General features: G+C 39.5%; 1 protein-coding gene across 2 annotated transcripts in view; it reads left to right on the top strand.

Annotated features, from left to right (window-relative positions):
• The window catches only part of LOC120535929 (opioid-binding protein/cell adhesion molecule homolog), a 2,184,266-nt gene extending 2,161,558 nt beyond the window's left edge, over positions 1-22,708 (top strand). For both annotated transcript variants that reach the window (XM_039764123.1, XM_039764122.1), the window contains 3 exons: positions 5,118-5,238; positions 18,323-18,474; positions 22,221-22,708. In XM_039764123.1, coding sequence (XP_039620057.1) covers positions 5,118-5,238; positions 18,323-18,474; positions 22,221-22,324 — 377 coding nt within the window. In that variant the 3' untranslated portion in view covers positions 22,325-22,708. The remainder of the gene's footprint in view (positions 1-5,117; positions 5,239-18,322; positions 18,475-22,220) is intronic.
• The last annotated feature ends 885 nt before the right edge of the window (positions 22,709-23,593 follow it).

The raw sequence follows: 23,593 nt of genomic DNA, 5'->3' as shown, positions 1-23,593 counted from the left end.
TCACCAACTTCATTTTACTCTTAGCAGCTACCTTGGTGGCTCCTCTAGGATGTGGCAACAGCCTCACATACCTAGGCTTAAAACCACTCTACAGTTACATTCAATTCTTATCCTTATCCTCTTTAATAAAACCCTTGTGTGCGTCCAGTGTCCATGTGCGTGTGTCTTCTGGTGAAGTGCGCATGCGCGGGGCCACACAGCACATATTCAGTCTCTTCCTGTGCATTTCCTGTGCAGAGAGATACACACACAGGCGCGCGCGAGTCACACACACACACACACATACACACACAGGCGCACACGAGTCACACACACACACAGGCGCGCGGGAGTCACACACACACACACACAGGCGCGCACAGTCCACGTGTGTGTGTCTTCTGGAGAAGTGCACGTGTTCAGAACACACAGCACGTGTTCAGTCTCTTCCTGTGCATTCCCTGTGAAGAGAGAGGCAGTCACACACACAGGCGCGCGCGAGTCACACACACACACACACACACACAAACACACACACACACACACACACACACACACACACACACACACAAACACACACACACGCGAGACAAACAGGCACGCGCGACAGACACACACACACACAGGCGAGAGACAGACAGACACACACACAGACACAGAGGCGTGCACTTAAGAGACACACACGCGAGAGACACACACACAGGCGCACTGTTGCAATGTTACTTTTCTTGGTTGTTTATTAAATTACAGATTTTTCAAATGTTCATTTTTCCCCTGTGCTTAAAATTCATTAAAAAAAGAGTTTTTAGCGAACGGGTCATAAGGCTATAGCGCAAATTCTTGCAGTGTTAGTTTTCTCTGTTGTTCAAGGTTTTCTTAGTGTTAGTCAATGTTTTTACATTTAGTTTACTATTACGCTGTGCCTTCTATGGTATAGTTAAGTATATTTGTGCTTAAAAACTTAAAAAAATATATATTTACATACAGTTCATACGGTCTGGAACGGATTATGGTCGTGAACCGAGGTTCCACTGTATTACTGTCAGACAAAATTACAGGCATTTCACGAAAATGCAAACCAGTATTACTGAGAGAGAAAATTCAAGGCACACAATACAGTGACACATATTACAGCAACATACAAGGTCCCTTGCCATTTAATATAGACTGTCATATAGATACAAATGTTTATGCACTACTGTTCTAGCGCCCGTTATTTTAACGGGCTTAATGTCTAGTGTTTAATAATTCATTACTATAGCTTCACACAAGTACAGTGGTACCTCGGTATATGTCCTTAATCCATTCCAGATCCTTTGACTTATACCAAACAATACGTATACCAAAAAAATTTTCCCATAAGGAATAAAGGTAAAATGATTAATCCATTACCATGAAAAAAAAATTCTATTGTTATTGGCATATTATACATTGATGGGGTTGTATAAAATAATTTAAACACTGCTTAATACTAAACTACATAAATCCAAAAGCAATAAGATGAAATAAATGAAAATGTAACCTCACTTTACCTTTTAATAACGTCTTTGTTTTTCACAGTCGTAGATACGGTATGCAGCAGCCAACTCCCGAATACGCATGCCACCTTCATACTTTTCAACAATCAATTCAAATTTATGCGAAAAAACACGAAATCACATAAAAATTCACAGTGAGTTATAGCGCGAGTTGTTCACTGAATGCTAGCAACTGGTGTACTGATGCTCGTGGGTAGTTGTGGCTTTGTCTCGAGAGACGTAAACAAGGGTAGCGTGCGGTGTTCTAGCACACGTGAGTTGTATTCCAAACAAGCAAACTTTTTGGCGCCCAAACAGGACGTATGCCAAGTTGGACTTATTCCAAAGTGGATGTATACTGAGGTACCACTGCTTGTATTAAATTGTAAAATTATTTCATTATTGATTAAAAATATTGATTAAAATTCTATGGCAACTGTAAAGATGTTGTTGAAAACCGACTGGGAGATGCGCATGTTTTTGAGAATAGGATAAAAACAGATTTTTAGAATATTGTAACACGGCTATCCAAAACAAAACCCAGAGAGCTAAACTGTGTGCAGAGTCAAAAGAAGAATTGGCAGGAGTCATTATCAAAAGTTTGAAGTTATAACCAGAAGCAAAAATGTTAAGATTTGTTATTTATTTTCATTCTAGATGGCCAAGGTCTTCCTATTCTTAACACAAACAAATAGAATCGTGCTTTTTAAATAGTGATTTACTTTTAAAAAAATAGCCAGATCCACATTTTACAGCCTACGCTTTTTGAAATCACCACACACACCTGGCACCTGCCATACCCTCAAAAATGATCTGGTCTTCCCTTAATGCCAAGGCAGAATTTGTATTCTGGTGCTGAATATGTGAATGACATGAGCAGCTCAACAATCGGTAGTGACTCTCTCTCTCACACACACACACCCATTCATTCATCCTAGGAGGCTCAATTAATTAAACAGTCCTATCTTTGGGACATAGAGGGAGTGAAAAGTTTGCCTGTTACCGAGTTCCGGATTCCTCCCACATCCCAGAGATGACAAGGTCAGGATAAATGTCTGAACTGGTCGAGTGTGAGTGAATACATTCTGCAGATTCCTACTTTACACTCATTGCTGCCACTGTACTCTTCAGTCCCAGGTAGCCCTTTTGTAAAATGAGTGTGTTTCAGAAAAAAAAAAAAAATTATGGATTATAACAGAGCCTGCGGTGTGGTGATGAAAATACTGGGCCTCCTTGTCTCCAATGTGCAGGTTTGGTTAATCACTCACATAAGTGTGTGTCATATCCAGGTTTGGTTGATGCCTTCCTCTATATGCTACCAGAATAGTTGCCATACTCTCATGACCCTGAATTGGATTATGCCGGTTTGAGAATGTTACTTTAGGCTGTCTTATTCGCAAACCACCTGAAACAATGAGGTAATAAAGTCTAGTGATCAGGGAACTGGTCTTCACTTCCATGGCCATAACAGAGTGATTAGCATCCAGGCTTCTTCTATGTGGAAAATGGCCTTATAAATCCCCAACAGTTAGTGTGTCCTACTGCCTAAGGTGGAGGGCTACCATCTACAAGGCTGCAGGTTCAACCTTGCCAGGTGAATCTGAACGAGTCATTTAATCTGTCTTGCCTCCAACTCTTTTCGCCTACAGAGTGTCTTGCCATGCTGGTCACAATAGAAAGCATCAATCACAAATAGCACATTTTTCCCTATTTGTGAACGGTTCTCTGCAATTCAAAGATGGAGGCGTTGTTTACTGTGTGGCCTTCAGTGAGTCACTTCTCCTGCCAGATCTTTAGTTGTTTAAATGAAAAATCAATTGTACGCATACCTTATGTATACAGCTTTTTGGCTGCTGTTCTCTTTCATCTTTATAAGGTATGCCATGCTGGTACAATGATTACCATTGCTGCAGCAAGGATCCAGCATCCTAGATTAAGTTCTAGTCGTTTTCTTTGTAAGCACTCCATGTTCTACTCATATCTGTGAGGGGTTTCTTCCAAAAGACATGCAGGTTGGACTAACTCATGATTCTAGTCTGGTCCCATGTGCCTAAATTACCTCAAAATGGACTGGAATCATGGACAGGGTAACTGTCTTAATGTGCCCAATGCTGGTGGCATAGGTTTTCGGCTCCGGTGACCGTGATTTAAACTAAGCAGGTTTATAACTGTTTTGCGATGAGATGTTAACTCTTTTCTGAAATATGGTATATTAAATAAAGCAAAAACAATCACATATAGTGATTAAATGGAGGTCCCTTTGTATCACACACAGTATTTAACTCCAGAATCCTGGCCTGTGTATAAATGGTGTCTCAGGCCATCCTGGTATAACAGATTCTCTGAAAGCCAAGATAGTGAGGGACCGGTGTTGTAGCTGTGATGCTATTTTTCAGAATGTCGCTAATTCCCTCTTTGGAGCAGACCAGCTTTTCAATTCAAGTGATGTTCTCAGTTCATATCTTTCTTTTCGAGCCCAGCGCCATGGGCCGATCATCTGAAAGAGATGTATGTTTGCTTTTATTCTTTGCTGTCAGAGCCATTTACAGTTGCATAAGCGATGGTTAGATTAAATGGATTAGAAATGCTTGTAGTCTGCAGACTTTAAGGGGACACAGGGGGAATGAGACAAGACAAAAAAGCTTGAGTGTTCATCATTAAACAGCAGCCCACCACTGGACTACTGACAGCTTCTTGTGCTTTCAAAGTCATTCCACTCTACAGAGCATAAAGACCTAGCTAAAATCTTTTAAAATATCTCGCCCATCTAGCCAAAACAGAAAAAGCTTGGTTAGGATGGTCCACTACATATCACATAAAAAGAGCAATAAGGATGTTTAATGTAGGGAAAAATCACTGGTGGGCAGCATGGTGGCGCAGTGGTTAATGTTGCTGCCTCACAGATCTAGTGTCCAAATTGAGCTTTGTCTGCGGAGTTTGTAAACTTGCCCACATTCGGAGGACAAGCAGGTAAGGTGAAATTCTGAGTGTGTATGGGTTTGAGTTTGTTTGAGTTTGTGGACCACGTGTTGGATTAATACCTGGAGAAGGACTGCCAGGATATTCTCCCACTGCCCACATGCCCAAATCAGATTAAGCCATTTAGAGAGTGCTATTTGGGTAAACAGTGCACTTTATATGTGCTTATAAGGATATTGCCCCCTATAGTCAAGTGAAATGTTAATAAGATTACTTGGAGGTTAATTTGTGAGTTCAAAAATTAGTAGCATGTAGTCTATCCCAGCAGCCACAGGAGACCTGGACAGTGATTCTCTGGAGTGACTTGTCATCCCACGCAACTGAGCAGTTAGAAGAATAAAACTGAAACATACATTTATCAGTCTGTATCATTTAGTTGTTGCTGTCCTGGTCCTGGCTGAAGCCATCAGATAAAATCCATAGTAATTGAGAGTTCAGTAAGCAATCAATATGAGATGTCCTTATTTCTTCATTTTATAGCAGGAGTCAAGAGCTATTCAGATCCTATGAAGCATTCTGTGAATGTTAAGGAGAGCAGATAATTGGGCTGGATGAATAAATAACAGGAGAATGAAGGTATTAAACAAATAAAGGGTGAACTGCGAACAAGGTACTATACATTAACTCATTGATCTCTTTCAGATCCGCCAGTCATCTCCAATACAAGTAACACAGGTGTGCCTGTTGGTCAGAAGGGAATCCTACAGTGTGAAGCTTCAGCGGTGCCATTAGCAGAGTTTGAATGGTACAAAGAAGATCGAAGGCAAGTACACAGCAACACAACAGAGCTGAGCAATATCTGTATGAGGTTAGCAGTGAAATCTCTGATGTTAATGCAGAACAACCAGTCTGTAACAGGGGGGTAGCTGCCTATATATTTATTTCAGCATGGTAGATGATTTCACAGAAACTTGAGTGCAGGCTCACAGGTGATCTAAACTACCCTCAGGAACCCAGAAAGGAGACCACAACTGGGACTGCAGTGCTTATTCTCACTCCACTGTGGTTCGGGCTGCACCTTACTGACAAAGTCCTTTTTGGACACTCTAAAATGTAAGCAATGTTGACTCCATGCTAGCAATACATTTTCATTTAACTTGGAAAGAAGAACATTTAAAATGTGTCTGTTATTAGTTGGGTCAAACAGTTTTATTTACCGTTGGAATGCTGTCAGCTCTCTAATGACCACTCCAATTAGTGAGTTATTACCAAAAGCTTCCACCGTTTATAAATGAGTGACCTGCAGTATACAAAACAATTGGAGGAGTCTGATCTCAATTAGGAGAAAAGTAGGCTTAGAATAATAAATGTGCTGTAGATGGCTTATTTGCTCACTGCCATTAGACTGTGAAGTGCCACCTCTCGTTGTGCCTAGCTTTACCCTTGCCAGTTTTAGCTGTCACATTGGTAATAGGACAGTATTTCTATCTATCTATCTATCTATCTATCTATCTATCTATCTATCTATCTATCTATCTATCTATCTATCTATCTATCTATCTATCTATCTATCTATCTATCTATCTATCTATCTTTTACATAGTGCCTTTCATATCTCTATCTATCTATCTATCTATCTATCTATCTATCTATCTATCTATCTATCTATCTTGTTCTACCAGACGGTTGTGGCGAGTGCCCTCTTCTACCTGGTGGTGTGCTGGGGTGGCAGCATAAAGATGAAAGACGCCTCACGCCTGGACAAACGTGTTAAGAAGGCAGTCTCTATTGTAGGAGTAAAGTTGGACAGTTTAACATCTGTGGCAGAGCGACGGGCACTAAGCAAACTCCTGTCAATCATGAAGAATCCACTGCATCCACTGAACAGTGTCATCTCCAGACAGAGGAGTAGCTTCAGTGACAGACTTTTGTCACCGTCCTGCTCCACTGACAGAATGAGGAGATCGTTCCTCCCCCACACTATGCGACTCTTCAATTCCACCCGGGGGAGTAAATGCTAACATTAATTTTATTTAAATTTTTTTCATTTTTATTACTATTTAATTTAATATTGTTTCTTTGTATCAGTATACTGCTGCTGGATTATGTGAATTTCCCCTTGGGATTAATAAAGTATCTATCTATCTATCTATCTATCTATCTATCTATCTATCTATCTATCTATCTATCTATCTATCTATCTATCTATCTATCTATCTATCTATCTATCTATCTATTAATAGTGCCTCTCACATATATCTATCTATCTATCTATCATATACACACCTATATATCTATCACATATACTACTGTTTATTAATTTTTATCTGTTGTAAAAATAAATAGATTACAGGTATTAGTATTAGAAAATGAACAAATGAATGACTACTCAAATTGAGGATTCCACTGTTATCTACATAACTTTTAACAAATAAACAAAAAGTAAACAAGAAATAAATACAGGGAGATTCACTCAAAAGAGGCTCCAAATATTCTTTTATAACTCTCGCTAGGATGAAGCAGTCTGAATGAAACAACATGCAATGTGCTCCTCAGTATATTAAACTTCAAACAATCTGGGATGCCCCTGTGTCAGAGCGATGAGGTAGGCACCGGACAGCTGTTTAACCTCCGTTTGCAACTTCTTGGTGTGTACTGCCCATACCCCTTCACTCAGTCACTTGACTTCTCATCAGAATGGTGGTGTACTGTATTGAGCAGTGCGTCTTCATGGTGCATACCTTTTGTGTCACCACTTCGTTTAAGCGATGTCAGATTCAAATGGATGATCGTGAGTTAACGGAAGATTACTTCTACTTCCAGCAAGATGGAGCAACGTGTCACACATCGGCAAGGAGCATGGCAGAAACTGAGTCCCTCTTCTGCAAAAGGAAAATTCAAAGGGGCTTTTGCCACCACGGTCGCCGGATCTGACACCACCAGACTTCTTCCTTTGGGGTCTGCTCAAAGGAAAAGTCAATCAGAAGAAGCCTCGTACTGTGGAAAATTTGAAGGAAAAAATCCAACATGAAATTGCTGATATTCCCCCCAAGACGTTTGCCGATACGGTCAGGAACATGGAGCGCCACGTCAAAATGTGTCTGGCAGAAATTGGAAACCACTTCCAGCATCGCAAGTAATGCAATCGATTACACATACGTCAAGGTATATAGCATATTTTTTTGGTTTAGATTGCTTCATCCTAATGGGAGTTACAACAGAATATTCTGGGCCCCTTTCGAGTGAATCTCCCTGTATCTATTCACACTGCTCTGGCACTGTGAGGTTCAGCTATTCAACTTTTCGTTCTACTCTTCTTCATCTTCCTCTGCCTCCAAACACCACTGGTCTTTCAAACCCCGCTGTGGATTAATTTCCGTGCCTTAGTGTTAATCCAGAATCATTACAAATCCCCAGACACTTGTATTAAATGTTAGTCAGATAAACTTTAAGTGTATTGTCATGTGCACAGAGCTACTTCTTTTACATGGCATGGCATGACTAACATGTGCCCTATAGGCGGCCCCTAAGGTAGTCTTATTAAGATTAAATAAAGCTTAGGTCTTCTTGCATTGTAGAAACTGCAGTATAATTAGCCCTTATTCTAAAGTGTTCGCTTTGGTGATTTTCATGTCTTATTAAGCCCTAACATTGTGTATATTATAGTCTTAATGGATGATAAATTGGACTGGACTGCCAATGCTGATGCTCTGTGTAAGAAAGGACAGAGCCGACTATACTTCCTTAGAAGACTGGCGTCCTTCAACATCTGCAATAAGATGCTGCAGATGTTCTACCAGACGGTCGTGGCGAGTGCCCTCTTCTACACGGTGGTGTGCTGGGGAGGCAGCATAAAGACGAGGGACACCTCACGCCTGGACAAATTTGTTAGGAAGGCAGGCTCTATTGTAGGCATGGAGCTGGACAGTTTGACATCCATGGCATAGCGACGGGCGCTGAGCAGGCTCCTGTCAATCATGGAGAATCCACTGCATCCACTGAACAGGATCGTCTCCAGACAGAGGAGCAGCTTCAGCGACAGACTGCTGTTACCGTCCTGCTCCACTGACAGACTGAGGAGATCGTTCAGACCCCACACTATGCGACTCTTTAGTTCCACCCGGGGGGGGTAAACGTTAACATTATACAAAGTTATTGTCTGTCTGTTATACCTTCATTGTTATCACTCTTTAATTTAATATTGCTCTTTATCAGTATGCTGCTGCTGAAGTAGGTGAATTTCCCCTTGGGATTAATAAAGTATCTATCTATCTATCTATCTATCTATCTATCTATCTATCTATCTATCTATCTATCTATCTATCTATCTATCTATCTATCTATCTATCTATCTATCTATCTATCTATCTATCTATCTATCTATCTTAATGCATAAGAGTAATAGTAGATGCACACTCATTAGCCCCTGGTGTCCATTGATGTTTTGTAAGTTTTAAAGCCACATAAAGCCTTTGTTAAGGTCTTGTCACATGGCAGTTAGCGACAAATAGGTTCACAATAGCTAGCCTCATCTCTAATGTGTTATTTCTGTGTTTTAAATCTTTTTAAAAATAGTTTTTTAAGCTCTTGCTAAGTATGATGGCCTTTCTGAAGTGTTGTTACTGATGTTTTACAGGTCTTTCTATGTGTTTGTATAGGTCTTGTAGGATAAAAGACAGGGAGGTTATTCTAATGAGCCACAAAGGGGTATACTCTGTGTTGGTGGGCCTTAATGTTAGTGAACAGCAGTCTTCACTCTCTGAGGGTGCACAGTTGAATTGTTAGTCCCAAGTGGATTCAATGCTTGAGGCCTTAAGTATAATGTATAATAGGAGGAGTAATGGTGGCCTCTTGAATGACCAGTAGCAGCAGACAGTCCCTAAATGAAACTCTAAAGGTCTCACCACCTACTTGGTAAAAGAAACAACTTGCCTCCTTAAAAAAAATGTAGATTCTGATACATAGACACCAGAAGCCACTATTGCAGACAGCCATATGAGCTTGGGAACCTATAACTTTTAGGGGTCAACTTATTACCAAAATAGCATTTATATAGACAGCCTGCAGTGAAACCCAAACAGCATTTAAAATGGTCATTCTCTGCCACAGCCCATTGAGCTTAGTGTTATGAGGATGAGGATGGCAGCTTACTGACCGAGAGAATGTGGTTTAATATCCAAGGCTAAGGGTACATTTTTACTGTAGATATACTTTATATCATCCTCCTTAATAAAATGCTAAGTATCTGTGTGTCTGTCTGTGCGCTTGTCCATTTTCTATGTCTTGTCATTCTTAAAAATGGCACATATCAAGCAGTTTCAGTAATAAAATGCATTGCATTTGTTATTCCAACAGATGGTGCATCACAAATATTTTTAATAATAAAATGCATCACATTTGTCATTCCAACAGTTGGGACATCACAAACATTAAAACTGCTTTTATGAATCTCATTGCAAATGGCCTATAACAGAGACAGATGCATTGTATGGTGCACTGCACATGTCAGTACTTAGGTGTATGTTGATTACTTACACTTGAACCTCTCTTATACAAGTAGCACTGTTAGTATGCATATAAATACATAAATAGAGTCAAATACACTCAGTATACATTTCCTTTCTTTGCAGTATATGTTCACACAGTAAATGAACCTTTAATTTTAAACATAGTTTATAAAAAGTTACATTTATTATGTTGAGTTATATATTGCAATTGTCGATAAAATATGAAAAAGTGAACTGTATATAAAAATCCACATCTAATCAAATGTGTCTGTACTCTGCATGTGACACAAGGAGAAACTTGGAAATGCACTGTGAAAAATTCTGATGGTTAGCCTGCAGTTATGGCCGTCAGTCAGTAAGTGAGGGTCACTCCTATTTCATGGGTCAGGGTTGCAGGAATTCGGTGGCTGTACTTATAAGCTGGGCACATTTATTATTTATATGTGCTTAGAGCCTGCTCTGCTAAAGAAGGAAACATGACCGGTGAAGGAAGAGACAAAGCCAGCCAGACATTAGATGCAATTAACTCTACTTAAACACAAAAGCATTAATCATAGGCATTCATTTCTAATGTTCATACTACCTGATAAGCAAATATCCTCAAATGAAAATGTGTTCTTGATGTGCATGAAAAGGAGACAACACATTCTTCACTTACGTGCATCACTTAAGCCTTTCTTCATTATTTACTGGCAGATTATCACAAGAAAAATAAAACTAGCATTTTTTCAAATAATTTTTGTTTTACTTCTACGACTAACGTGAATGCACTGTTATTTATTGTAATCAACCAGTCTATACTTGTGTACAGTGCCTTTCACCCTTCATTCCAATAATTCAGACAAACTCAGTAGTAAAGGTGACATGACTCAAGGTTCGAGTGTAATGAGTTGTGCTTCGTGTGTGTTTGAAAGTGGTGGTGGATGTTGTTTGTTATAATACTTATGTATTTCACAGATAGTTATGTTTTGGGCAAATAAAGTATTACAGGTATCTATCTATCTATCTATCTATCTATCTATCTATCTATCTATCTATCTATCTATCTATCTATCTATCTATTACATAGTGTCTTTCACATCTATCTATCTATCTATCTATCTATCTATCTATCTATCTATCTATCTATCTATCTATCTATCTATCTCGCTATCTGTCTGTGTTTTGCTCGATTAGTGCTGTCTGGGGTGGGCGTGTTCGAGTCCTGGGAAGCTGACGGGCGTCGACGTCCCTGTGTAAGTCTCTATTTTTCTCCTTTCTGTTTTTTTTTTCTCTCTCTTCTTTTCTTAGAGATTTATTTTAGAGTTTTTGTTGTTTTTTGATAAGTTTTACTGTTAAGATGCGGCTTTGGCGGTTATTGCCATGGCCGTGTCCAACGGCCGGGCTCCTGGTCTTTTTCCAAAGGCATTTGAAAATGTTTCACGCAGCCATGGCGCTAAGGTCCTGGTGGACCCTCAGGTTTCTGCCGAGGCTTGTGTGGTGGGAGTAGGAAAAGTAGTTGGCTATAAAAATGTCCTATTTGCATCCAGAATGAATAAATCTGTAGTTGTCTTTTAAACGACGAGTCTCTTGTAAATACACTTGTTGAAGAAGGGGTTGTTATAAATGGCGCATTAGTTCCTGTCCTGCCGTTATCAACGCCTGCGAAGAAAGTTATTGTCTCTAATGTTCCACTTTTCTTAAAAAACGATATTTTACTAAGGGAATTGAGACGTTATGGGCAGATTATGTCTGATATAGTGTTAATCCCCCTTGGCTGCAAAATGCAGGAGTTAAAACATGTGGTCTCCTTTCGGAGACAAGTTTATATGATTTTAAATAATATGAATGAAGATCTAAACGTGGCCCTCAGGTTTAAGGTGGAAGGCGATGATTATGTTGTGTTTGTAACTTCTGATTCGATGCGTTGCTTTAACTGTGGCAGAGCTGGACACAATGCGGCACAGTGCAAACATGAGCCCGTAGCGATGCAGGGCGGCTCTGCTCCGATTAAGGAGAACACGGACGGGGTTAACGATGAAAACTGCGAGTCTGAGTATGAAAGTGAGGTGGAGAATATGGAGAAGGATGGGTCTGAGTGTAATGAGCGGTTGGATGGAGCGGGTGTTGTGTATGATCGGCCCGAAAATTTTCTGTCTAAAGACGCTCCAGAGAAGAGCGCGCTTCTTGTTGCCGAGGATATGGCGGCTGAAACTGAAAGTGCAGCGAGTAAAGTGAGCACAGAGCCTGAGACCAGTAGCAGTGAGGGGACGACATTGAACACTCTTTCCGAGGAAGTTGCGCCAGTTGCCTCCGCTGTGAACGAGTCTCAGGCATCCGATGAAGCTGCACAAGTGCAGGCTGCTGAAGACGGTGCTGATAAAGCATATCCCAGAGCAAGCCGTGGAAAGGCAGATGAATGAGAGGCCGATGGATGAGGTGTGTGAAGTGGAGAGTGGGAGTGCAAGTGTGAGCGAGAGGGATGAGATTTTCAAAGTGCCCGTCATAAACGAAAGATTAAATCAGAGAATACTAAGTCGGCAAAGAAAAGCCTTGTGTCCAGCGAGCCATCCAGTGAACGCAGCAACTTGTTAAGAGTTACAGTGACTGCGACGTTGGCGATAGAGAGGATGAGGGTAGTGACACTGACACCTCCGTGAGAAGCGAGTCCTCATCAAGATATACACTGGGAGGCGGATACAGCACCGCAAGTATACGGTATTTTTTAGAATTTATTGAGGGTAAGAGAGGGGTTAAAGTGGAGGAACACTTCCCAGACGTTCAGCTCTTCCTGGTGTCAGCACAGAGGGTGATGCGCAATGCCGTGCAGCTTGGCATGGATCAGAAAGAGTCAGTGAGACTAAAGAATTTGATCAGTAGGGTTAGGAAATCACTGCTTTAATGGATGGATTTAGTCCTACGTTTCTTTTATCTATTTGTGTTATGTAATTTATTGGTTACTCCCTTATGTCTTGAATTAATGGAATCTTTTCATATTGGGAGTCTGAATGTGAACGGGTGTAGGGAAGCAAAAAGGGCTGCAGTTTTGAGTATTTAGAGCAAAAGGCCTTCACATTGCACTACTTCAGGAAACACACACTGATATTAGAATGAGCAGGACTGGTTACGTGAATGGGGGGGTCAGGCTGTGCTTAGTCACGGATCTCATGTCAGTGCTGGGGTAGCTGTGATGATTTCCAAAACTGTGAATTTAAAATCACTAATATTAGTGAGGTGGTGGCTGGGCGCCTGCTGGTGGTGCAGATTAAAGATGGGGATCAAGACCTCGTGTTAATTAATTCATATGCACCAACAAATGGTCGAGAGAGGATCTGTTTCTTTGATTCATTGAGAAGGTGGTGGAATCTTTTATTAATGGGAAATTCTTCTACTGGGAGGGATTTTAATTGTACTGATAACGCTCAGCTTGATCGAAATGGTGCTGAGCCACATCCAGCTTCTGTCAGAGTGTTAAATACTTTGTTACAGCAGTCAGATCTGGTGGATGTATGGCGGATTAAATTTCCTACAGATAGACAATACACCTGGGTCAAAGGGGGGGGTGGCCGCATTTCTATGGCACGGTTAGACCGGTTTTACTGTTCAAGGCATCTTTTAAATTCAGTCACTACTACTTATATCTGTCCTTTCGGTCTTTCTGATCACTCTCTGGTGGCTTTAAAGCTCACCTTTTCAAAAAAACCTTTCTTTAAGTCTTTCTGGCAATTCAATGTTTCCCTGTTGGATGATTCAAACTTCCTTCAGTGCTTTGAGTTTTCTGGCAGCAATGGACCCTCACTAAATCCAAATTCACTTCCCTCAGACAATGGTGGGATGTCTCAAAAGTTCAGATTAAAGCTTTCTGCCAACAATACACCCAGCAAGTGACGAAGAGGAGTGTGGATCAGATGAAAAGCCTGGAGGAGGACATCACTGAACTACACGCCACTCTTCAGAACAGTTTTGATAAAGACAATTTTGAGATTTTAACAGCTAAGAAACATTCACTGTCTCAGCTTCTGGAGTTGCAGGCTAAGGGAGCTTTAGTGAGGTCTCTTCCAGAATCTCAATCACCTGGACGCACCCACAAGGTTTTTTTTTAGTCTTGAAAAGAAGGAAGCACAGAGTAAGACAATTCATATGCTCCGTGACACCGATGGCCAAGAACTGTGCACTACAGGGGAGATAAGAGACTTTGCTGTCTCTTTTTACAAGAATTTGTTTAAGGATGAAAGCATTGATGAAGCTGCCATGTCCGAGTTTTTGGAAGGTTTGCCAACAATTTCAGAAAAGTTCCGATTACATCTGGACACCGAGATCAGTCTTCAAGAACTCTCTGACTCACTTTCTAATCTGAATGTTGGAAAGACTCCGGGATTGATGGGATTCCAACAGAATTTTATAAGCAGTTCTGGCATTTGCTGGGACGGACATGCTTACAGTTTTTCTGGAAGTGTAAAGGTTGGTGAATTACCACTGAGCTGCAGGAGGCGGTCATTGTTCTGCTACCAAAAAGGGGACTTGTGCCAAATCAAAACTGGCCCTGTGAGCCTATTGTGCACGGATTACAAAATCTTTTCAAGGGCCTTGGCCAACCGCCTGAGGAATGTGATGGACTCCATAATTCACCCGTGTCAATCGTACTGTGTGCCTGACCGCTCAATCCATGATAATATATTTGTATTGAGGGATGTTATCTCAGCCTGTAATCTGTGGGGGTTGATTTGGGGATTCTGTCTCTAGACCAGGAAAAGGCTTTCGATCGAGTAGATCATCGATACTTGTTTTATACTCTGAAAAGCTTTGGATTTGGGGAATATTTTATAAATATGATAAGGCTTTTATATACTAATATTTTGGCGTTTTAAAAGTCAATGGTTCTTTGAGTGCCCGTTCTCAGTAAAGAGAGGAGTTCGACAGGGCTGTGCCTTATCTGGAATGCTCTACGCTTTGTCAATCGAACCGTTTTTACATCAGATAAGTCACAAACTGCAGGGCGTGAGTTTTCCTATGTGCCCAAATGTTACTTTTAAATATTTGGCTTACGCTGATGATGTTGTCATTTTTGTCACGTCAAACGATGACATTAAAATGTTAATCTCATGTCAACAGATATTTGAGAGAATATCTTCAGCAAAAATCAACTGGGCCAAAAGTACCGCTTTTTTACTTGGATCCTGGACAGCAAGTTCACCACCAGATCTGCCCTTAGAAATTAAGTAGGACAGAAAGTGTTTTAGATATCTCGGGGTGGTGATGGGTGCTGAGGGGTGGACAAAGTAATTGGGAAGGATTTTAGATAAAGTAACTATGCGACTGAACAAATGGAGGTGGATTGTGACCAAGCTGTCTTACAGGGGACGAGTGATTGTGTGTAACAATTTGATAGCTTCTATGCTTTGGCACAAACTTGTGAGTGGGGACCCTCCTCCTGGACTTTCACACAGAATCCAGAAACTTCTGGTTGATTTTTTTGGGTTGGCCTGCACTGGATAAAACAAAGTGTGATCTTTTTACCTTTGGAAGAGGGGGTCAGGGGCTCATTGACGTTGTCTCTAAAGTTCCACAATTTTTTTTTGTTTCTCACCCTCTTAGTTGGAGAGAGCTGGCATTTGGTTTCTTCCACCGAGTGGGAGGTTTACGTTTTGATAGACAACTTCTAGTGATGAACATTCACAAAATGGACCTGTCCAGCCTACCCCATTTTTACAAGGGAGTCCTATTAACATGGCACTTTGTTTTTAAAAGAAACTTTGTTACATCTGGTTGGTTGGCTGATGAGCCTTTAGTTTACAACTCTGTTTTTCATGTCCTCTGTTGTTCAGCGATAGTTTTGTTAAAATACTCATCACAAATCAAATACTTACACTGTCCCAAATTTACGATGAGAGCAAGAAGTCTTTTATTGACCCAGCAGAGCTATCTTCAATACTGGGGGTCAAGTCGGTCAGAATAGTTCAGAGTATTTTATCATTCATGGCCAAAGATTATCATCGGCTGAACAACTCGATAAGAGCAGCAAATACGGAGATGGAGGTCTGCCCTGCTGCTGATCTGTCCTCGCTCACTGATAATACGATCATGTCGTTTCATAAAGGGGAAGTAGTGAGTTTTAAGTCTTTGTCAAAGGGGGACTTTTATAAATATTGTGTTAAAATTATACACTTTGCAGCACTAAAAACAGTTCTTGACACGCCATGGAGAGACAATCTGGGGGTGGATGGTGGGAGTGCACCTGCTTGGAGGGAGCTATATAAGCCCCCAAGTAGGAAAAGAACGGCTGACCTGCAATGGAAAATTCTGCATGGGATTGTCGCTACAAATTCTTTTTTAAAAGTAATTGAGCAAAAAGGGATGATAATTGTATTTTTTGTGGACAAAAAGAAACTATATTCCATTTATTCTTGCAATGTATGGGACTCAGTATTTTTTCAGTTTTTTTAGTGAATTATGTAAAAAGTTAATGGGGAAATTTAATAATATCATGTTCATTTATGGCACAAAATACAACAAAAAAAATCGGCAGAAAGCTCAGTTATTAAATTATTTATTGGGTGAAGCAAAACTAGCAATTTTAAAGAGTCGAAATAATAAACAATCCGGGACAGGGGCTACTGATACTGTCTTGATTTTCAAGATAAACATAGGATCTAGAATAATAATGGAATATATGTATCATAAATTGATGAATACATTAGAGTTTTTTAAAAATGTGTGGGGGATTAAAGGGGTGCTTTGCTCAGTTGATGATGGAGAACTGAAAATGAATGTATGAGACATTAGTTAAGTTTTCTGTATTTGTATTTTGTTTTCTTAGGATGATGTACTATTTGTCAGTGTACTGTGTGCTGTGGAGGGGGGCGAACTGGTGCTCAACTGGGAATGAAAAGAAAGTGGTGGGAATCAACAACATGTGCGGAGTAGGAGAAGTGTAAAGGGGGAGTAGTGGTGGTCTTTGTGTTATAATGAAATATTAACTTTTTGAATTTCTTATTAATGTGCGGAGTAGGAGGAGTGTAAAGGGGGAGTAGTGGTGGTCTGATATATTTGGCTCTTTTTGTTATATTCTAAAAATTGGGCTTGTTTATTTTGACTGTGTATATTGTTAATATTTTCAAATTTTATGTTCACAATAAAGGTCTTTTTAAAAATAAAAAATAAAATATCTATCTATCTATCTATCTATCTATCTATCTATCTATCTATCTATCTATCTATCTATCTATCTATTATATAGTGCCTTACACATATCTATCTATCTATCTATCTATCTATCTATCTATCTATCTATCTATCTATCTATCTATCTATCTATCTATTATATAGTGCCTTACACATATCTATCTATCTATCTATCTATCTATCTTTTATATAGTGCCTTTCACATCTCTATCTGTCTATCTATCTATCTATTACATAGTGCCTTTCATATCTATCTATCTATCTATCTATCTATCTATCTATCTATCTATCTATCTATCTATCTATCTATCTATCTATTTGTATAAGATATGCAGTTTTTTTACTGGACCATTCTGTTATATTTCCATGTACATGCTAATTTCTATTAAACTAGAAAATCGAAGACAGTAGTGGGCAACAGACGCTTACTTATGCTGCATCTGTGAAATATTACCCTGCTGATAAGTCATAGAGCTTCAGTTTCAGCTGGCTGGTGTTGTGTAGCACTGTGCCACCAAAATGAATAGTTAGTACTGCTGGCTTCTCCCCTTGTCACTGGCCTGTGTTCTAAGCTAATGGGAATTGAATTGGAGTGATTTAACAACCAGCTTGGTGAATGGTGAAGTTAAACACGCACTCAAGGAAGACCCTCCCGGCACTTAATTACTCTATCCTGAAAATATACATCAACTATCAACAACAACAACAACAACAACATTTATTTATATAGCACATTTTCATACAAACAGTAGCTCAAAGTGCTTTACATATTAAAGAATAGAAAAATGAAAGACACAATTATAAAACAAAATAAATCAACATTAATTAACATTGAATAAGAGTAAGGTTCAATGGCCAGGGGGGACAGAAAAAACAAAAAAAACTTCAGACAGCTGGAGAAAAAATAAAATCTGTAGGGAATCCAGACCATGAGACCGCCCAGTCCCCTCTGGGCATTCTACCTAACATAAATGAAACAGTCCTCTTTGGATTTAGGGTTCTCACGGAATTTATCAGATAAATAGATTAAATATTTTGGCCTAGAAAATTCTAGCTTTTCAGCTTTTTGCATTTGAGGTGAAATCTATTAGTAGCCAGATTAGATATTGGCACAGCAGAGATATTCAATCACCGCAGAAGCTTAACGAACTATGCGATCTTGTCTCATCTTCCAAACGTCATATGTTCTGATTAAACCAGGAGCAAGTTCATCAGATGTGGCCTTTTCTCTGTTTACAGGCTCTTCAATGGACTCAACGGAGTCAGGATTGAGAGCAAAGGCAAGCAATCCAAGCTCACCTTTTTCAACGTCTCTGAGGAGGATTACGGCAATTACACCTGCGTAGCAATGAACAAGCTGGGCAACACAAATGCTAGCATCATCCTGTACAGTGAGTATGATGAACATCCTGCTGAGTGTCTAAGATGAATTTTAGGGCCGGTGATGTCAAAGGCATTGCCAATGTCAGTCACTTAGTGGCCCATTAGACTGAAAACTCCAGCATTCTCATGTGAAACTAAACTAGGAAGATAGGAACAGTGTATTCTGCACTATATTTCTAGACAATCTGTCAATGTAATGCATGATATGAGCAATAAACAGTTAATGATAGATAAATAGATAGCCTTTGGTATTTGTGTTCTTACTTCTGCTTCTTGTGTGCATTTCACATGTTCTGTTATTCACCTTCTCAAGTATTTATTTTTATTACCTGTAAATAGAGATTTAAAAGGCACTATATGACAGACAGACAGAGACAGATAGATAGATAGATGAGAAAGGCACTAAATAATAGATAGATAGATATGTGTAAGGCACTATATAAAAGATAGATAGATAGATAGATAGATAGATAGATAGATAGATAGATAGATAGATAGATAGATAGATAGATAGATAGATAGATAGATAGATAGATAGATCTGAAGTTTATAATAAACTTTAAAAGTGATGCAGACAATGGCCTTGTTGGTTTATACAAATTAGGCAGCACAACACACAGAACAGGTAATTTCTATCTTAGGGTAATTGTGTTATCATTTTTATGTATAAACCACACTGAGATGTATTAAGTATATGGATAAATGAGGAAATACCACCATATAAAATTTCAAAATAACCACTATGCATTGTTACTGTTGTTATTTTTGCTGTCATAGCTTTACTAGTGTCTTGTGAATGAACCATTTGTTTGAAAAGGAATGTGCTATATAATTTAATGTATTATTTTAATATATAGGAGTAAATAACACTGTATAACAAATGTTTGGGAAAAATATGAATTGGTAACACTAGTTTAGATATTGCAAAAATCCCTGTATTACTCATTTACGTTTATGTAACAAGACCTTAACAAACACTTGTATTCATTTTCAAACTGCTTTATCCCATTCCTATTTCTGTCCCTGCAGCATCAGCACACATCTGGAGCCAACCTTGAACAGGACACCAGTCCATTACAATGCACTTTCTCATGCATATTCAAACTCAAAAATTTACAGTTACCCTTACATACATTTTGAATATGTGGGAAGTATACAGGAATATGACCGGAAAAAACCCATACAGTCATGACACCAAAAAGCTTTCAAAAATGATTATTTTTTAAAATTATTTCTACATATTATACTCAAACTCAGGACAGGTTAGATAGTTTTTGATTACTGTGTTCCAAAAGACAATTCAAACTTTGCTTAATTATTTGAGGGCTTGTATAATTAAAACTCCTAAATAATAAAATAAAACTGTTGAATGTAGACCCACAAGTGGAAGTAATTATCTATCTATCTAATTATAAGAAACAATGTATACATGTTAAAATCTTAAACCTATACAATCAGTCATTATTTGTAGAATTTGCTGAAATAAAGAATCCAGGGGATACACACCTAATGAAGCCTTCTTTTCTGAGCCATTGTCTCGGTGGTCCCTGAACAGTTATGCAGAACAGCAGAGAGTGAGACTGTCCAATTAGCAATTATGAGCAAAAAGGGTGAAAGAAGTGTAGCCTTGTCAGTGTAGTGTAGTGCAAAATATGTGATGGTATTTGTAGCTCAGATGTCATCATTGTAGCCCAAAACATGAATCCAAGCTATTAGAATTTGCATACTAAAAAAATGCCTCTGTGGCCAAAAAATGTGTACATCTGAAAGCTCAAAAGATGATAAGCATTATATTAGTGATGTAACAACTAATCGTTGTCATCAGTAATAATCAGAGATGAAAACAGTTGTCAACGCACAGTATTTTGTTATTGATTACTTGCTTTGTTACTTCAGGGCTTGAATTTCGTTGTCGGATTGTGGGAATTGTTATTTTAAAATTCTGCTGTGCTTTTAAGGCAAAAAAAGTCTTTCACTATTGCCACTCTAGTCCCACTCTTATGAAATTAGCTGAAAAATAAAAGTATATAATCTGTGCGTGCTCCAAGAATGATGTTACGGATTAACAAATTAGTTTTGATTGTTTCACCTTACATCATTGTGCATTTATGTAAGTTGATCTGAATGCGAGATTATTAGCTCTTTAATAAAGCACCACAAATAAAGAAACAAAGGCTTGGCCTTCATTTTATGATTGTCATGAATGTGGCTACACTTGACAGTCCAACCCTCCAACCACTTCCTAAACTGGTTATCCAGTTTAGGGTCGCTGGGAGCCAAGGCAGGATCTAAACCAGGATGAGGTGCCAGCCTCACACACACATCTATACATCTGTCAAAAAGGTGGCAAAATGAGCTCCTCCATATGTTTGTTTGCTCTAAACTAAAATTTATTTAGTGTATGAAAACATCCACATTGACTAAAAATTCCTGTAGCTCAAAAGATGATCAGTTGGTGGGGCCACTAGTTTTGGTGTCAGAATAATGGTTATTAATATGACAATTGCATGCATGCTACCGTGAAGAACAGTTGCATAATGTATCATACTCAGTAACTCACTTCAACTAATCCGTGATTTACTCCAATCAATTCAAGAAGCTTTAGACATAGTGGTGGGATCTGTGTGCATGAGAATTAACAACCAATGAATGCTCATCTGGAAGAATAATGTATATTATGCAGCAACGAGGAAGAAGGAAAGTTGGGGATTTAGACCTCACAAACAGAAGAAAGGCTCAGCTGCATGAAGTTCATGTTATACATACCATGACAGAATGGAAAAAACAAATAAAAGGGCCACAATTGTGCCGTACTCGCCAAACCTATTGACCCTTTGTAAAGTACTTGCTTCATTAGGCAGCACAGTATTGGATGTCAGATAAAAGGGCTTTCACAACTGTCTGAGTAGGTCAGTTTAGTCACTAAATGTGTCATGTCCAGCAAATATCAGCTGTTGAAATTGACATGATCCTGCATCCATGACTTCTGCCTCTCTGCTTAACTAAAATTGGCCTTTCGAGACTTCATTGAAAAATGGTCACAAAAGACGATAAACTACTTCTTCTTTTGGCTGCTCCCATTAGGGGTTGCCACAGCGTATCATTTTTTTCCATATCTTCCTGTCCTCTACGTTTTGTTCTGTAACACCCATCACCAGCTTGTCCTCTCTCCCCACATCCATGAACCTTCTCTTAGGCCTTCCTCTTGCCTGGCAGCTCTATCCTTAACATCCTTTTCTCAGTTTACCCAGCATTTCTCCTCTGCACATGTCCAAACCAACGTAATCTCACTTCTCTGACTTTGTCTCCCAACCATCCAATTTGAGTTGACCCTCTAATGTACTCATGTCTAATCCTGTCCGTCCTTGTCACACCCAATGCAAATATTAGCATGTTTAACTCTGCACAAAAGACACAAAGGATGATAAATAATATGTACAAAACTGTAGGGGAGTCCATTGGGGAATGTTTGTGAAGTTAAAAGTGTGAATAGTCTTTAAGAGATGCGGGAGCTACGAATGATCAGGGCAGATCCAATAGGGCCAACTTTTTCTGGTGTAGTCGGCAGGATATTCTACATATTGACTATGTTTTAAGTGCCAGTCTGTAACTGAGTTCTAAAATGACAAACTGCTGACAAAAAGTGAACTGGAAAAACTGCTGAGATTTGCAATGCAAGAAGTCGTATGAGGAGGAGGTAGCCCTGGGCCCAGGTCAAAGGTTAATTTCCTTCTGTTTTGTTTTGCTTTCTTAGGTCCTGGAGCAGTTCGTGACACCAGCAACACTGTGGCCTCTCCTTTACGTGGCTCATTCTGCCTACTGTTGACTATCATTTTGCAAAAGCTTCTCATGTTTTGATGCAGCACTGCTCTCCTCCCAGCATCCTCAACATCCCAGTGCCGCAGACTTCTAGCTCTCTACACAAAAGCGGAATAGCAGCATTAAAGACGGTTGCATTTTAATAAAAAGACAAGCAGGGAAATTGAGAAGAAGGGCAACTTGGGGTCTCAAAGTAGTTAGCCTTCAGCTTAATTTTGTAAAAAAGTGGCAAAATTGGGGAAAGGGAGGGGGAGGGCAATGGGAAGGGGGGCACTGAGGAATGAAATCAAAAAGAAAATCACACTTCTAGTGTAACAGTAAGTGGATTTGTTCATATTTATGATTTCATCACTGATTTGTCTTTTTTATTATTTTGGTTTTCTTGTGTCAAAAAAGTGATAGTAGCAAAAAAAAAAAAAAAAATTTAAAGAGCACTACTGCTGTAGCTTAATAAAAATGTTTTGCCTGTGTGAAAAGTGGTATCAGTAGGCGATGGAATATCCATGACAAAAAAACCAATATCAGAATTCACCTCTGCTCTCTCGCTTTTTCTCTTTCTCACTCATTTTATCGGTTTCAACAACAATCCATCAGCCATTGTAATAAGCAACTAATTCTGTAAAAAGATGTATTTGTGGTCTCTAAAAACCAAAAATAACATTGGATTTGTTAATGAAAATAAATAAATAAAGGTACTGTTATCCCAAGTGTTGTGTAAGAAATAGTTAGGAGAAACCTGTCATTTTCATCCTCTTCTCTTTGTCCCAGATTCTACCCATTGGTGCATCACAGTTGTTCCCACGTTCTTCTGATGAGGGGCTTGCCAGGCTGTAGGATGTGCTCAGGGTCACACGGCAAATCGGCAGTTTCACCATCTAGCTCTTTTGACACCCCAGCCCACACTGTCTTAACAGAGCTCCACTTCTCTTTGCTAATCATCTACTCCCAGCGTTTAGCATTCTGGCCCGTTTGGAGACGGACGGCATTAGGTCTGTCTAAGTGACCCCCTAAAGAGCTTTTGTGCTTTGGAAGTGCCAATATTGGACCTTTAACATTGCACTTATGACTCGTGTGAAAACGTAACGTCACATTTGGCTGAAAGCATCAGTCCTAAAGGGGGTCAATCATCCTGACTGTCAACACTGCCCTGTACAATTATTAGTGCGTGTGTGTGTGTGTGTGCTGTGTTGGGCCGGCGACCTGCCCAGGGTTTGTTTCCTGCCTTGCGCCCTGTGTTGGCTGGGATTGGCTCCAGCAGACCCCCATGACCCTGTAGTTAGGATATAGTGGGTTGGACAATGGATGGAT

The sequence above is a fragment of the Polypterus senegalus genome, chromosome 9, assembly GCF_016835505.1.
Source record: "Polypterus senegalus isolate Bchr_013 chromosome 9, ASM1683550v1, whole genome shotgun sequence".
In the NCBI taxonomy this organism is placed as follows: Eukaryota; Metazoa; Chordata; class Cladistia; order Polypteriformes; family Polypteridae; genus Polypterus; species Polypterus senegalus.
The sequence above is the reverse complement of the archived record's forward strand: the minus strand, read 5'-3'. Positions and strand labels throughout refer to the sequence as shown.